The 15,053-nt window shown below is 38.2% G+C and overlaps 1 protein-coding gene across 1 annotated transcript in view; it reads left to right on the plus strand.

The window, feature by feature from the left end:
• The window catches only part of epha5 (EPH receptor A5), a 62,451-nt gene extending 48,053 nt beyond the window's left edge, over positions 1 to 14,398 (plus strand). The window contains exons 14-19 of the mRNA XM_080872678.1: positions 2,054 to 2,121; positions 2,217 to 2,358; positions 3,598 to 3,747; positions 6,075 to 6,268; positions 7,290 to 7,454; positions 8,972 to 14,398. Of these exons, the coding sequence (XP_080728804.1) occupies positions 2,054 to 2,121; positions 2,217 to 2,358; positions 3,598 to 3,747; positions 6,075 to 6,268; positions 7,290 to 7,454; positions 8,972 to 9,083 (831 nt within the window). The 3' untranslated portion in view covers positions 9,084 to 14,398. The remainder of the gene's footprint in view (positions 1 to 2,053; positions 2,122 to 2,216; positions 2,359 to 3,597; positions 3,748 to 6,074; positions 6,269 to 7,289; positions 7,455 to 8,971) is intronic.
• Positions 14,399 to 15,053: the final 655 nt, after the last annotated feature.

Consider the following 15,053-nt stretch of genomic DNA (forward strand, 5'->3'; position numbering starts at 1 on the left):
GTGTGTTACAGAGCTGTGGTGAGTGAAAACTGCTGATATGACTGTCCTGTGTGTCATGGGGAATAAACCTGAATGGCAAAGTGGAAGCAGGGAAGATGGGCCACCAGCAGACGGTGCAGCACAGAAAACCCTTAGAAGTAATTACATGGATGGCTGGTGTACTGAGGCCAGTATAAATGACACAGCTATTTGAAAACCAGAGGCTGGACTGGGTCCTGGATTAGCTGTCACAGCTATGGACAATGTACTGTGAGGCTGCTAACTCACATCTTTGGCTTAACATCTCATTTCACATGTAAGTGGGATGTTCTGCTGCGAGTGGATAGAAAAAACTATTTGTTGAAACTGTGAGCTGCATGTCTGCTGTCAAAATGTGAAGAGTGGATGAGGGGAATGTTGATAGTTTACATTTGGATTGGAAGGAGCAAAAGCTTAAACTAACAATGAGAGCCTACCAATGAGAGGGGAAAAAGCTAAGAGGAAATCTAGTGAAAGAGTCTTCCATACCAGGGAAAAAGCCATCACTGTGTATGCAGTTTTCAATATTAGCTTAATTACTAAGTGGTAATACCTTACCACTTAGTAATTAAGCTAATATTGTCATCCAATGCTGTTGCTTGAATTAATTATTTCTTTGGCAAAAAGCATGCTTCATTTTTCTCAAATCTTGAACAACCGATTTAGCATCATTCTTCTATACAGATTGGGAGAGTACCAGAAAGGTTAAGTCGGGTATTGCAGGGAGGAAGGGGAAAGATGAATTACTTGGGGAGACACGCGTCTGTACAGGAGACAGTCATTTCATAAAACATGATGTGATTCAAGGCAGCCGGGTGACACTGAACTCTGGGCAGGATTCATGGAAATATTAATGCTTTAGGTCATTTCATAGAGCAGGAGGTCTGACTTGAAGTGCATAGTTGATTGGATGACCATCACTGACACTTATAGAGGGAAAATGGTGAGCTCCAGAGCTAAATACTAGAAATATATAAATGTAAATTAAGTGTATTTTCAGAGTAAAGTGCTTATGGATATTCTCTATAATTATCACATAAAACTAGAGCATTAGGGTTAGATAAGCTGACTTGCCTTGCTGACACAATAGGCTAATCAGATCTGTATTGATCAGTGATTATGTGGCTACAACCAAACCAATACTGGAGAATATATTTCAGCTTTTAATCTTTCTTCCTGCTTCACGATCCACAACCTGTGCTGTTGGTTGGTAGGTGTTAGAGAAAAACAGAAAAAGTAATCCCAACATTTGCTGCAGTGGCACCATAACAGCCATTGACAAAATCCAGGGGGAGAAGTTGAAAAGGAGCCTTTTCCCATCTTTCTTTATATTATCTTGTAATTGGCCCAGGTCTGCAGGTTTACACGGTTTAAAATCAACAGAACATATACAGGGTTGACCAGTAGTTAAGTGCTAAAGTTCGATACAACATGGGTAAATAATTTGTGCAGATGCTGCCTGGGTAGCATTTGCTAAATGTCATCCCCCCCTGTGCTTACTTCTGCCATTCTTCCCACTGTCCCTATCAAAATAAAGTCAGAAATGTTCACATGTTTTATTATTATTATTATTATGTGGTGCATATATAGAGTTGTCCCTCTTGGGGGGATACTCCCACTGGGTTTAAATCTGGGACTCTCCACCATTTGACCCTAGAACTGAAGAAGCTTCTCGGATGAGAGGTGAAACGTCTTCAAGCAACTTCCAGACGCTTTTCTTTCCAAGCTCCTTAGACTGCGATGACCTGGATGACTGAGAACCTTCACAGACATATATAGAGTTACACTATCCTGTCCTGTCTGGCAGCTTTTATAAGGCCAGCTCTATAAACTCTCTATAGGCCCCATTTTTTAAGGTTTATCTGTTTATGTCTTCATTTCTATTCGTGTTATTTTTTGTTAATACATATGTGGTACATCGTATGTGATACATTATAGACTCGATTTATTTACACTATATTCAATTGTTTAGATAAAGATACCAAAGCAAAATATTAAGATTGTCTTTCCACCTTTGTCCCTTCTTTCTACATAGAAAAATGATGGCCAGTTTACTGTAATCCAGCTGGTTGGTATGCTGCGTGGGATTGCATCTGGCATGAGGTATAAAGAAAACCAACAAACACACTGTGTTTTCGAACTCATTAACGTGCAGTGTTTGTGTTTAACCCTTCTTCCCTTTGTGTTGACAAATGTAGATACCTGTCTGACATGGGCTATGTCCACCGTGATCTAGCGGCTCGTAACATCCTGGTCAACAGTAACCTTGTGTGTAAAGTGTCTGATTTTGGTCTATCCCGAGTCCTGGAAGATGATCCGGAGGCTGCATATACCACGCGGGTAAAGCTGCACAAATTTCTGAAGCCAGTGGTTATTACATATCTTAAAGTTGTTTGTCAGGCTAACTGCCCAAAGTCTGTTCAATTTAAATTACATAAGACTGTAATATATATCAGAGCAAAGATATTTAAAAGGTGCATGCAAGCGAGTAGCATTCACTTAACTTTCTTTTGATCAACTAATAAATTAATCACCTGACTGCCTCGGTGTGGGTGTTAGGGAAGAGGGCAGCACACTGTTGTCTTTAAAGTTATTTACATTTAATATGGGTTGTGTCAGAGCATGACTCTGCCTTATCAAACTTTGGATTAAGTGAAAAACTGACACACAGAATAGTCTTCCCACTAAATACACACCTAGACACTTTAACTAACACACACTGACACACACACACACACACAGACAACAGCAGCAGGCCTTAAATTGAGCTGTATATCCCAGGCTGAGTGGCGTTCTGTCAGCCAGAGATGGCCTGCTTCCTGCTGGAGGAGGTCCAATTAGTACTCAGCTCAGTCTCTGCAACACTCAATTAGCACTGAGTCTTGCTGCCTTAGTGCCAAATATCCTGTCACTCACCTCTCACTGCCAGGCTACATCTCTTCTTGCTCTCTCTCTCTCTATCACTGTCTGGGTCTCCTTCCCTGACAGAGCAGTGAGAATAACATAATTCACACCCTTCAAATAATCAGAGCTTGAGATATCCTGCTGCTGTGTTCATCAATACTGCATCAAGCTAATTTCACTACTCATCAGCTGAAAACACACTTTCCTGTGGAACTCAGCAGTCTTTCTGTGAACTTTTTTTTTTTATCTTTGCAATGAAAGCATGATAATGAAGATGAGTAAAAAATAGAGGAATCACAGGGCCCCCGACAGTTAGGATAGGGAATTTGTATAAGAAAGTGAAACTTGGTATCATGAATGTGTTCCTAAATTGGTATCCATTAGGGGAAATTTGGATTGGACCACATGCGGAAGAAGTGTCTCAATTAAGGTCTGTTCTTGGTTTCCATCCTCATGACACAAAAGATGAAAATGTTGAATGACGGCAGCTGTATTTACTGCTGTAGCTCTGGACAAGCGTAGCTCGAGTCTATTTATTTATGTGAACATATCAGATTTCTTCATAATAAAGCAGCACAACACACGAAAATTTGAGGTTCTATTTTCCAAGCCCCAGGTTCCGTTAAATGCTTCAATGTGTTTGGATCATCTGGTAAACACTGCATTTTGTTACAGGGCGGAAAGATTCCCATTCGCTGGACGGCTCCAGAAGCAATTGCATACAGGAAGTTCACCTCGGCTAGCGATGTGTGGAGTTATGGGATTGTCATGTGGGAAGTGATGTCATACGGAGAGAGGCCCTACTGGGAGATGTCCAATCAAGACGTAAGTTTTAAAGACATTTTAAGGAAAAGTTAGTTTTCTTTAATCTTGTGAGTAACGCATGTAGTATTTGCTGGATTTTACAACTGCAGTCGTATCAGATGGTGATGCGTGAGCTTGCAGTACTTGATTCATCACCACACACATGCATCAATTTCCCACCCACCCACTCACACAGGCAACATATGCACGCACAGCCCTCCAGTGACCTCTCCAACTCCTACTTCAGACTCCACCCTCCTTTTGGTTGTTAGGCTGTCTGTCTCGAATCTAGAGAGGGGAAGGAGAGGAGGATGAGAAGGAGAGGAGAGGAGAAGACGTTTGATGTTTAATTGAAAGCGTTATGCTGGATTTTCTCTGATCTGCACAAGAAAGTGCAGGCTCTCACACTCTCTTTCGCTCAGCTATCACCTTCTGTTGCCCACTGTCTCCTCTTCCTTCTCACTTCTTTCTCTTGTCCCTTTTTTTGTCTCTACAAAATGCACTTTTTTGCGTCTTGTCCGCCCTCTCTTTCTTCCCCCACTTCGTCTCTCATTCCCTTCCTCTGATCTTTCCTCCCTGCCAGTCAGTTTTTCTACCCCCTCAGCACGCAGTGATTTGCTGCTGTGCTTCTCTCTTATGCTAGAGTGCAAGAGTACATATGCATGCGCTTTAATACATGCAAGCGTATTGGAGTGCCATCACATCTGTCTTCTGTGTGAATTTGACACAAGTAAAGGCTGTCATAAACTCAACAAATCAATTCCCTGTAGTGTCTTGCACTGGCAGAACTAGGCTGAAAACTGCAGCCTGCTTTCCACTGCAGGGTCTAACGGAGGGAGCTAAGGTTTATTTATTATTCATCCAATTCAATTTCCCCCACCAAAACATTTCTGTGATTCAGTACTGCATCCTGTTACTTGCAGAAATGATTAACGGGGTTATGAGGCATGTGAAATAAACAAAGTTGTGTTAATGTTGTGTTATTTTGCTGGATTCACACAGGCCATTGGTGTTGGGTTGCTAACTTCATGGATATTTGAGTATAAGGTCGGGTAGAGAGCAAGTATCAGAATTCAGGATCTTGCTCAGGAGAACTCAATTTGAAAGTAATCTTGCCTTGCTGAAGTGTGTCATGGTTCTGCCTTTAAAAAAATATTGCAGGATACACCAAACAGGATGTACCCTCTGCATACTTCAATATATATCCATGTTATAGATTTTCATTTTATAGTCGCTTTGGAGTCTTATTTCCTCGGGGACAGCATACCAGAATCTTTTGAACAAACCTGATTATGGTGTTTTGAAATTATTGTGTCTTTTACATGCTCAGTGCAATAAGAACAGAAACTGAGAGCATAAAAACAGCAAACTAAATCTCAGTTACTAAAAATAAAGACACAAAGACAAAAGTTTGACATATAAACACAAATAAAAGTATCAGCAGCAGTACAGGAGTGCGCATAGGCACAAAGTGGAACAGTGTTAATTATATTAATGCCATCAGCAAACGCAGTAAGTGATAACAGAGAATAAATTACAAGTGATACTATGGTAGTAATACTAATCCTTCCATCTCGTAAAGAACAGATGAGAAGGTATAAAATTATAGTATTATAGAGTGTTAATGTTGTTAATGTGTAGTTGTTCTTTTTCGCTTTTTTTGCTCTTTTTGGGGTATTTTCAGTGTTTGAACTATCAAAACAGATGGGAGTTGGATAATCTAATAGCCACAGGTAGAAAGGATCTGCTGTAGTGCTCAGTCCTGCACCTTGGGGCAATGAGCCTTTTCCTGTGTGTGCTGTGGTGAGCAATCAGAGAGGAATGTATAGTGGGATGGATTGTACATAATGCTGAGCAGTTTCTTTAGCAACCTCCTTTCAGACACCTGACATCAGCTGTTTTCACCCTGCTGCCCCAACACACTGCCATATAGTCATATGTCCAACCTTAGAGTAACAAAACATAGACAGCATGGGCATTTGGCATTGCAGGACCTGAGCCTCCTAAGAAGATACAGGCAACTCTGGACCCTTCTTAAAGACAATATCTGTGTTCCTGTACAAGTCGAGTCAGCTGTTTATGTGTAGTCCTAGGGATTCATCCGTCACCCCAACATCTGTTCCCCTGATGATGATAGGGGAGGAGGAAGAAACTGCTTCCTAAACTCTACAATCAGACAATAATCATGAAGTTAAAGCAACCTTTAGCTATGCTACTCGCATAGATGATTGAAATTTATCTTTTGCTCTTACAGTATAACTGTTTGTACATTATACACAGGTTTGTTTTTTGTTTGTTTGCTTTTGTAAAGCTAACCTGCCTGTCTTTCTTCATCTCTCTATCTGAAGGTAATAAAAGCAGTGGAGGAAAGCTATAGGTTGCCAGGTCCTATGGACTGTCCTGAGGCCCTGTACCATCTTATGATGGACTGCTGGCAGCGAGAACGCAGCAACCGTCCCAAGTTTGATGAGATTGTTTGCCTGCTAGACAAATTCATCCGGAACCCCAGCTCGTTAAAAAAGTTTGTCAACTCCTCACACAGGTAGGATGTAACACTGTACTTTGCACACCATTTAAAATATATATTAGTTATAGTTTATTCCACAAGCACACACACATACAGATGATATCATCTAAATGGCTGGTGTTATTGTCTTTGTTAAGAAATGATGTTAGCTTTCTGTTAAACATTTCTAAACACTTATTGATGATGCTTCTGCTTCTTGGCTCTTAAAAATGAAGTGTATTCATTTACACATTCATTTTTAAGCAAATTAGGCTCTGCACTCTAAGCTAATAGACTTCATCTTTCAAGATAAAATGTAAATAGAGTCTTACTGAAGTCCTGTGTAGCAGCATAGTTAAAACGTAGTCTTTGGCTGCTGCACACTAGCAATAAAGAGCAGAGAAATAAAGTGGCTTAATTTTCTTAGAATGAAGCATTAGTCTGAAATGTAGTCAGTGGGGTGTCCTTTGATTGTCGTAACATTTGAACATTCAGTTAGTATTTCCTCTCCATGTATGTGCAGTGCATTAGTACATAATGGTATGAAATGGCAATAATTGCTCTGAAGCAGACATTTATGCAGACACTTCATTATGTTGTTTTCTTTGCGGAGATAATGAAATAATGGTAGATCTTTTGTTTTCCTCTTTCTTTTTGTACACACACACACACACACACACACACACACACACACACACACACACACACACACACACACACACAAACACACACCGGAACGCATTTAATAAAGCAACACCTTATCTAACAGCCATACAATGACATATGACGGGCGTCAAGATTAAAATGACTCAAGCTATGCTTGTCCTTTTCTCACACCACACGCCTCTTCTAGTTATAGTGTGGAGAATGTTGTTAGTTGGCATAAATATTTCTGTTTGATAAGAGAGAGCCTTATTTGTAAGCATGAAGAGTGAGCCAAATGACAAAGACTTTTGAGTGGACAACATTTGCAGTTGTGTAATGGTGCATAAATAGCTTCATGAAGACTCATGTTCAAACATTTTGCTTTCTCTTTACCTGTTTTCCCACGTTCCAGAGTTTCCAACCTGTTAGTGGAGCATGCCAGCGTAGAAGGGAACTGTAGCACTCGAAGCCAGACTGTAGGAGAGTGGCTTGACTCCATCAAGATGGGACGTTACACTGAACTGTTTATGGAAGGAGGTTACTCTTCACTGGAAACAGTGGCTCAGATGACATCAGAGTAAGAGTCTTATGCACATGCACACATACATATAAATGCATAGGTGATAGGACGTCTACCTTAAGGTTTAGTTTCATTCCCCCTGGTTTTAATATAAATCATTTGTAAGGCATTAACATGGGTTTTATCGCTGTCCACTGGGTATTTACAAGTGGACACTTCAGAGTATGTCAGTTCATCTACAGGATTAGAATGTATCTTTGAGTTACATCAGTGACCAATTGTCATTGAATCTAATATATCTGTCATTTGTATCCAGTTGTTTCTTTACTGGTGAGAAGCAGCAAAGCACTTCATGTGCCTATTCTGCTATAGTTGTAAGTTATAAGAAGAAAACAAGATTAGGTCTATTCATTGGCATGTTTCAGGAAAAACCCAGTCAAACATGCCAAACATGCTTGAAACACATCTTGGTGATATATGTCTGTTTACACTTGAGTAGTACGCCAGTAGTGCATAAACAATTACCTACAGATTGTGCTTACACAGAAGACACTGTGGTCCAGTACTGAGCCCAGTCCAAATCCCATATTGTTTGAGCGATCTGATTTGAATGCATTGTCAGTGTATACTGGGTCTATTCACTCATGTCCTTAGCTGACATGTTAATGCCAGGTTTAAACAGCATCACAGATGTTTTTTCCGTAGACCATTTAATGTAATGAACACTCTAATGAACACACAAAGTGGTGTGAAGGTTATCTACAGTGCTTAACAACTTTATTAGACCATCACCCAATGTAAGTTTTATTCCAGTGCTGCCCTAAATGAAAGGTATTCATAATTACCCACATTTTTGTATGTTTCTATGCAGAAGCTCTTTAATCAAAATTATATTTTTAATGCTAAGCTATAATTATTGTTGTTTTCCATTCATTTTCAAATTTAGTGTAAAGCATATTATAGTAAAGCCAAATTACAGTTCTTTACTTGCATTCCTGAACAGGAAAGTCTATTTTCAGCACTTGAATTTTAGACTTGGTTAATTTCTGACCTCTCAGAGAAAAGTTTGCCGGTTCAAATTTGGATAAAAAAATGTGAGTTCAGTTTGTTATTTGCCTAAAACTTTTTTTTAAACATGTTTTTGATAGATTTCTAAAATATTTGTGTTTTCTCATTTTTATTACAGGGGGTCTAATAAATTTGGTAAGCACTGCATTACAAGATTGCAAGTCTGTGCAAATACTTCAAAATGCTTTTTCTCTTCATTGAACTAAGAGTTCATATAAAGATAATATAACTACAGAACATTGGTAAAAATGTCATATATAACTCGAGGACGATTGAGAAATTGGTTTAACAGCAAAATCTCTTTAGTCAGTGTGTATCCAAAAGCCCAAACACACAATAATTTCTAACTTACAAAAAAGACTGGTTATCACATTCATTAAAAATGAATTTATTTATGTAAGTAATCCAAAATGCAGGCTTATTTTTAACAACTTTCTCATGCATTGCCTTATTTGTTAGCAGAATGCTTAAATATAGTGCCCTGTTTTCTGTGTGCTGTTTTTCAGGGATTTGCGAAGAGTAGGCGTGAACTTGGCTGGACACCAGAAAAAAATTATTACTAGCATTCAGGAGATGAGGGTCCATATGAACAGCACCAACTCTACTGTAAACATATGATGTGAAATACAAACATACAGACACATGCACACTCGTACACGCGCACACAAACACAGAAATACAATATATGGACCTACTATGCACTGGACCTAGAGTGGCTTAGCACTTTCTGTGGACGAGGATACCCAGTGTTCTACCGATCTAAACTGGAGGATCCACATGTTGTTGGTTCCTGTGTGTGGAGTTTGCGTTGGTGTCATTGGGAATATTGGATATTGCAGCACTAAAACCAAACTGAACTGGACTGAGTGGTGCTACTTGGAGGGATGATGATGGTGAGCTCAATATGAACTTAAGTAATGGTTTTACTTTAATTATTCAATTATATGACTCTGGGGATCCTCTTGGCACTGTTTTGGATACCTAAATCACAGACAGCAGATCTAACTCTGAGAGCAACCATAAAGTTTTTGGCTGTATCACAGATGTGAGTTTATACACTGGGCTCGAAGGGAACCTTTTCAACCTGTCTCAGGTGAGCTGAGCCCCGTGGAACAAAAAAAGTACTTGCTGATTCTTTGGCAACTTTCTCCATCGAGATTACCGTTCCATCAGGTTTCACTGAATTAATTTCCATATATTGAACCATTATCATTATTTAAATTAATGTCAATATTTGCTTTGACATGCTGATGTGCTTGTGGTTTTGATTTTTACCCATTTCTACCACATCTTCATGTGCAAAACTGAAGCTAAAATCTATTTTAATCATCCATATTCATATTCACTGTCATTTACTTAATTATCTTCCAAAGCAATGAAAGACAAGAATAGATACTTGACCTTTGCTGTTTTAAAATACTAGATCTTAAGAATGGTTCTTACAGAGCCTAAAAAAGAGAAGTGAAAACAAACAAATAAAGACATGAAGATTTACACTTAAATATACTCTCTACAGCTGTTCTTCTGGATGAATGTATAGCACTGCTACAATGTGGCAATAAAACCATTCTAGTCCTTAAAACCAGCTTCTGAATGAGGCCACTGATTGTATGTTATTCAGCTGGCTTTGCTCTATGTGTAAGACCTTTCACTTACAGTGAAGTTACTACAAAGCAATGCATATTTTAATTGTAAACTGTTCTATTAGCTGAAAAATTCACACATATTTTAGTGAAATATTCACTCAGATTGCAGGCAAGCAGCACATGGAACACTGAAATCGCTTAAAAACCTTCACTTCAAAGTCTAGGAGAAGATTTTGCTGAGATTCAAAAGAAGCATTTGCTTATGAGTAAATCTTTCATCCAGATTCCAAATAACCTTAAGGTAGGATCCACACTGGAACTGGACATTTTTAATTTGACATCCATTCATCGATCGCGCATTTTCAAATTAAACTCCACTTCATGTTTAAATGTGGTTCCAGTAGAATACAACTGGAACAAACTGACACTCGTCAAAGGTTCATTCAATCCTGATGGAACATTTGTTCATGTAATAATGGAACTGCCATTCAGATTCTCATGGAAGGGATCACAAAGATTCCAACAAGACTGTTTACTGGTATTCTAATGGAACATTTTCCTCAGATTTTAAGGGAACTTCTACAAGGATTTCAATGCAGCCTTCTCTCAAGAGTGCACTCGGATCTTCATCAAGCCTTCACTTAGAACCAACAAACTTCAGGTACCGCAGAAACCCATCAGCACTCTGTTCAGTTTACCATGCCGCGGAGAATCTCTCACACGCATGTCTGCAACACCACAATAAACCTCACTCTAACAGGACTGCTGAAAATAAGGAGGCAATATTCATCTACTTGATAATCGTTTATTTATTTCTACTTGTTTGAAAAAAGAGCAAAAGTTATGTGGACAGTTTGTGTTTTATAATAATACTCTCTCTTGGACTACTGAGCAGCTTTGCCTACATGTCTTTCATGTATATAATGTATTATATATTTAAAGCAGGGAGCATTGTTCTTCTGTCTACTATCATGTGGACAAGTGGATATTGACCAGTCATCTCAGAGTAGAACACATTAGTAAATAGTGACAGATATTCTGAATCAGCATTCCTGCTACATAGACCTGGGCCGCTATCGAGTGGGGGCAACCAGCACAACTGTCCCCAGATAAGGGTCCCCAGAAGGGTATGCAAAAGAGCAAATATTTATCTTATGTTGTTGGTGATTATGTTTCATTTTACATTTTTTTTGGTGCAAGACCTAGAAATATTTTTCAGTGGCCCTAAATGAGAGCAGCAAGAAAAGCTTTGTTGACACTAGAAGTAGATGAGAATTATGAACAGGGACTGATGAATTTCTGGTGTATTGTATGGTATAAACATATACAATGATGTCAATGATCAAGCCCTTGCTTTACTTCTCTTTGGTATGGTATGTTATACGTAGATTGCTACTCAGTGCTTTATTGCTAAAACGTGACCTTTTTTCACTGCATTGTTCACCTAAAGAGAAGCTACGTTCTCACATTATATCTGTGCTCTCTGCAGATAACATGCTTATATTTGTATCAGTTAGTGTGCTGCTAGTGTTGGGGTATACAGATGGAAATGCAATGAGATTGTAGAAGTAGGGTTTCTTTTTTTTGGGGGGGGGGTTCAAGAGGTGTTATCACCTGATTGTATGAAAGGTATAGAAAAGCACACAAGAAGAATGTAAAGGTTTTAAAGGGGCATTTCACTTTTTCAAAGAACATGCTTTCACTTTGAAACACTCAGACCCCCCACAGAGTTCAAGATGAGTAAAAGGGATAAGTCCTTAATGGTGGTAAGGACCCTCTTAGGTAATGGCATTTAAGCTTTTCCACCTGCTGTCAAGATCAAACTTCTTGACTGCTTCCATAAAAGATTGTAAAGTGGGGAATGGTCACAGGTTAATATTCTATATTATTATGTGTTTCTGAAAGTCATAGTGTTCTAACAGAGTGAAAGTCTGGTACAAGATAAATATCTGCATAGCCTCTTTAGTCTATGGCTTGTACATTGATAAACTATGTTGCTATGTTGCATATTATTGGGGAACTGTATGCATTTAGTGATGTCAAGCATTTAACAGCAGGCAACATTTGGCAGTAAAACTGGCATCCATGCCTATGTAGATTATTGTGGCTGTGCAGGTATTTCATTCAGCAGGGGAAGGCATCAGTAACATGGTGCAAAATATAAGGCATGTACTGTACAGCAAAAGCAGTTGTGTTGGGCAGTTTTTATTTACGACCCAGCGAGTCATAAGGCTTCCTCAGTCTCACGAATACTGCTTTTAGTTTGGGTTTCGCAGTGTTTTGACCCTCCCTAGTTGTCATGTTATTGGCTTTTTACAACCACCCTTTCAGCTTACTGGAATTTTCAAACTAAAATTTATGCTTGGGGCATGAAAAATTAGTGAATACGACACCCTTATAAGTGCCTCTCATCTTTTGAGCACCGTTATTTACTCCCCTGCCAAAATGCTATGCCCCAGCTGTTCAACTTTCTATACATGTTTGCCAACAACGTCTACAGGCAATAAGAAGAATGTCAGATAATATGCTTGTTGGAACTAATTTAATTTGCACTTTATGAGAATTCTGTTGCCCTTTGTTTGACTAAAATATCGATAGGTGACTGACATGTTACTGTCAGCAAGTGTATCCTTATTATTTACTATTTAATTATTAAAATTACTGTGTTCCCTTCACACTCCCATTGGTCCCCATGGCATAATTTTTTTACAGTTAAGCACAAGAATTAATCATATTTGTAATACAAATCAAAGTTATATGAGCATCATTGATGTAGAGCACCATATTTTCGAGTGTATGGCACAACAATACACTTTCATGATGTAAACACAGGGTTTGACAGGCATCTTTTAGAATAAAGGTGAATTATTGGCTTTTTAACAAGAAGTCAACAGAGCACTAATCCTTGATGTCAAGGCCTCAGCCAGTCTTGACAGCTTTTTAGCATCAACACTGTTAATTCCAAAAGTGTGAGAACAGGTATTGATTTCTTGGCATTGCAAACCATAGTAAATATACAGTCAAGCTAATTATATGCTCTGCTCAGATTATCAAATCATCAATTCAAATACTTTATTCTCAGCACTTTTTCCAATAGCATGACTTTATCTTTTGCTCACATTTAGCCAAGAAAAAAAAAGAAAGCACAACAAACCAGCAAATACTAAAGATTTATGTGGTTTTACTCTTCAGTAACTGTCAGCTGAAACTCCGTCAGCCATGCAGTGTTTATGCAGGAGACAAAATTGTTGCGTCAAATTACATAAGACAACCGGTCTTATGTAACATCTTTGTTGTTTGAGTTTGAGAAGATGTAATCTAAGTTAGTCACACTGGTCCAGGCAGAAATGTCCATTAGAAGTTGTTGCACTCATACATGAGTTTTTGGGGGGTTTATTCCAAAATTACAGCACCGCATAAACCAGTAGATACCAGTTTGACTGGATTCTATGAAAGACCCAAAAGCAATATGTGACCTGACATTATTTGCAAAAATAATTTTTGCATACACAAATGCATGGAAATGTAACAACAACAAAAGGTTGCACTAACTGATTAAGTTTTTTGGGGGGGGTTGTCAGACGTGAACATACTGAAAATAGGTTTAGGAGTCCTTGAAAGTGAGTTGAATTGTATCAGGGCCCACAGTTCTAGCATTCTTCCATTACTACTATTAATATTAATATTACTACTATTTTTGATTAGTCGTTTCAGCATTTCTTATACTTTGGAGCAACTGTGCAAATAAAGTCAAAGACTTTGTACAACTTATTTTTGGTTTAAAAGATGTTTGGAATAAGCTTGAACTTATTCCACTTCTTTAGTGGGCAGCTTCATCTTAGCAACAGCTGATGAAGTGCATAGGATTTGTATTTTGTGCCATATAGAAAACCACACTGACGGGGGAAAAATGTCTCCTAAAGACTAATGTGGGTCAATAAAATTACAATTGTAATTCGAGACCACGGCATTTGCCTGTTGAGTAACATTTTTGAGAAAAAGCAATTCTTCAAATGCATATTTGCAGTGGGACAAACACTGTTTCCAACGGCACTGTCTACTTGCATTTGTGTTTTTAACTTCTCAGGAAGTGGAAAATAGGTACATTTATTTGATTATCACGTATTTGATCTTAGAAATGATGTGCAGCTTTCACAAAGTGTTAACATACAAAACAAGTATGTGATTAATCAATTGTCCCCAGCTCAAATGTAATTATTTTATCAGTTCACACATACAGTTTTAAGCGACTGAGTAACAAATTCATTGTGATTTATTGAAAGCACAGTAAAAATACTCAGCTACTGATGTGCTATTGGTTTGTTTTTGAGACTGTCATGTATTATGTTTGTGTTGATGTTTTTGTAGTGTGTTATCAAATCTATATTTTTGCAATAAAACATGAGTAACATCAACTCTTGTTGTAACAATCATTATCTGTTGACCATACACAGGCACTACACATTACAATAATTATTAATAATTGTTTTATGTTTTATGCTTTGCTCCTGCACTGCAGTGATTTGTTTGTGACCTCACAGGAAAAAGCAGTGCCATCATATTATGTTACTTTCAGTCATTCTGAAGGTGTAACTGTAGCAATATCATCCAAGGAAAATTTTTGAATTTTGGAACTGAGTTTTTAGATTGTGCATAACTTTAGTGAACAATGAGGCCAAAATTTTAATATACAGTGATGTGCAAAAGTAAGTACACAACACTTGTAGAAACGCCTTCAGCAGTAATAACTTAAAGTAATCTTTTCTGTATGACTTCTGTCACATCGTTGTGTGAGGTTCACAGATATTCATTTATTCAGCTCTCAAAGAATCAAGCCAGTTATGAAGGCAATAATGGATATAACCTGGTGCTAGCAAGGTAAAAGGTGGTGTCCAGTGAGAATATAAATCTTTCATATTATCTCGTTTTATATTTTTCAATTTTGACTAGAGATGGACCGATTCGATACTGACCTAAATTACTGGATCGAATATCAGAGAGA

The sequence above is a fragment of the Rhamphochromis sp. 'chilingali' genome (assembly GCF_963969265.1).
Source record: "Rhamphochromis sp. 'chilingali' genome assembly, chromosome: 2".
NCBI classification, from domain to species: Eukaryota; Metazoa; Chordata; class Actinopteri; order Cichliformes; family Cichlidae; genus Rhamphochromis; species Rhamphochromis sp. 'chilingali'.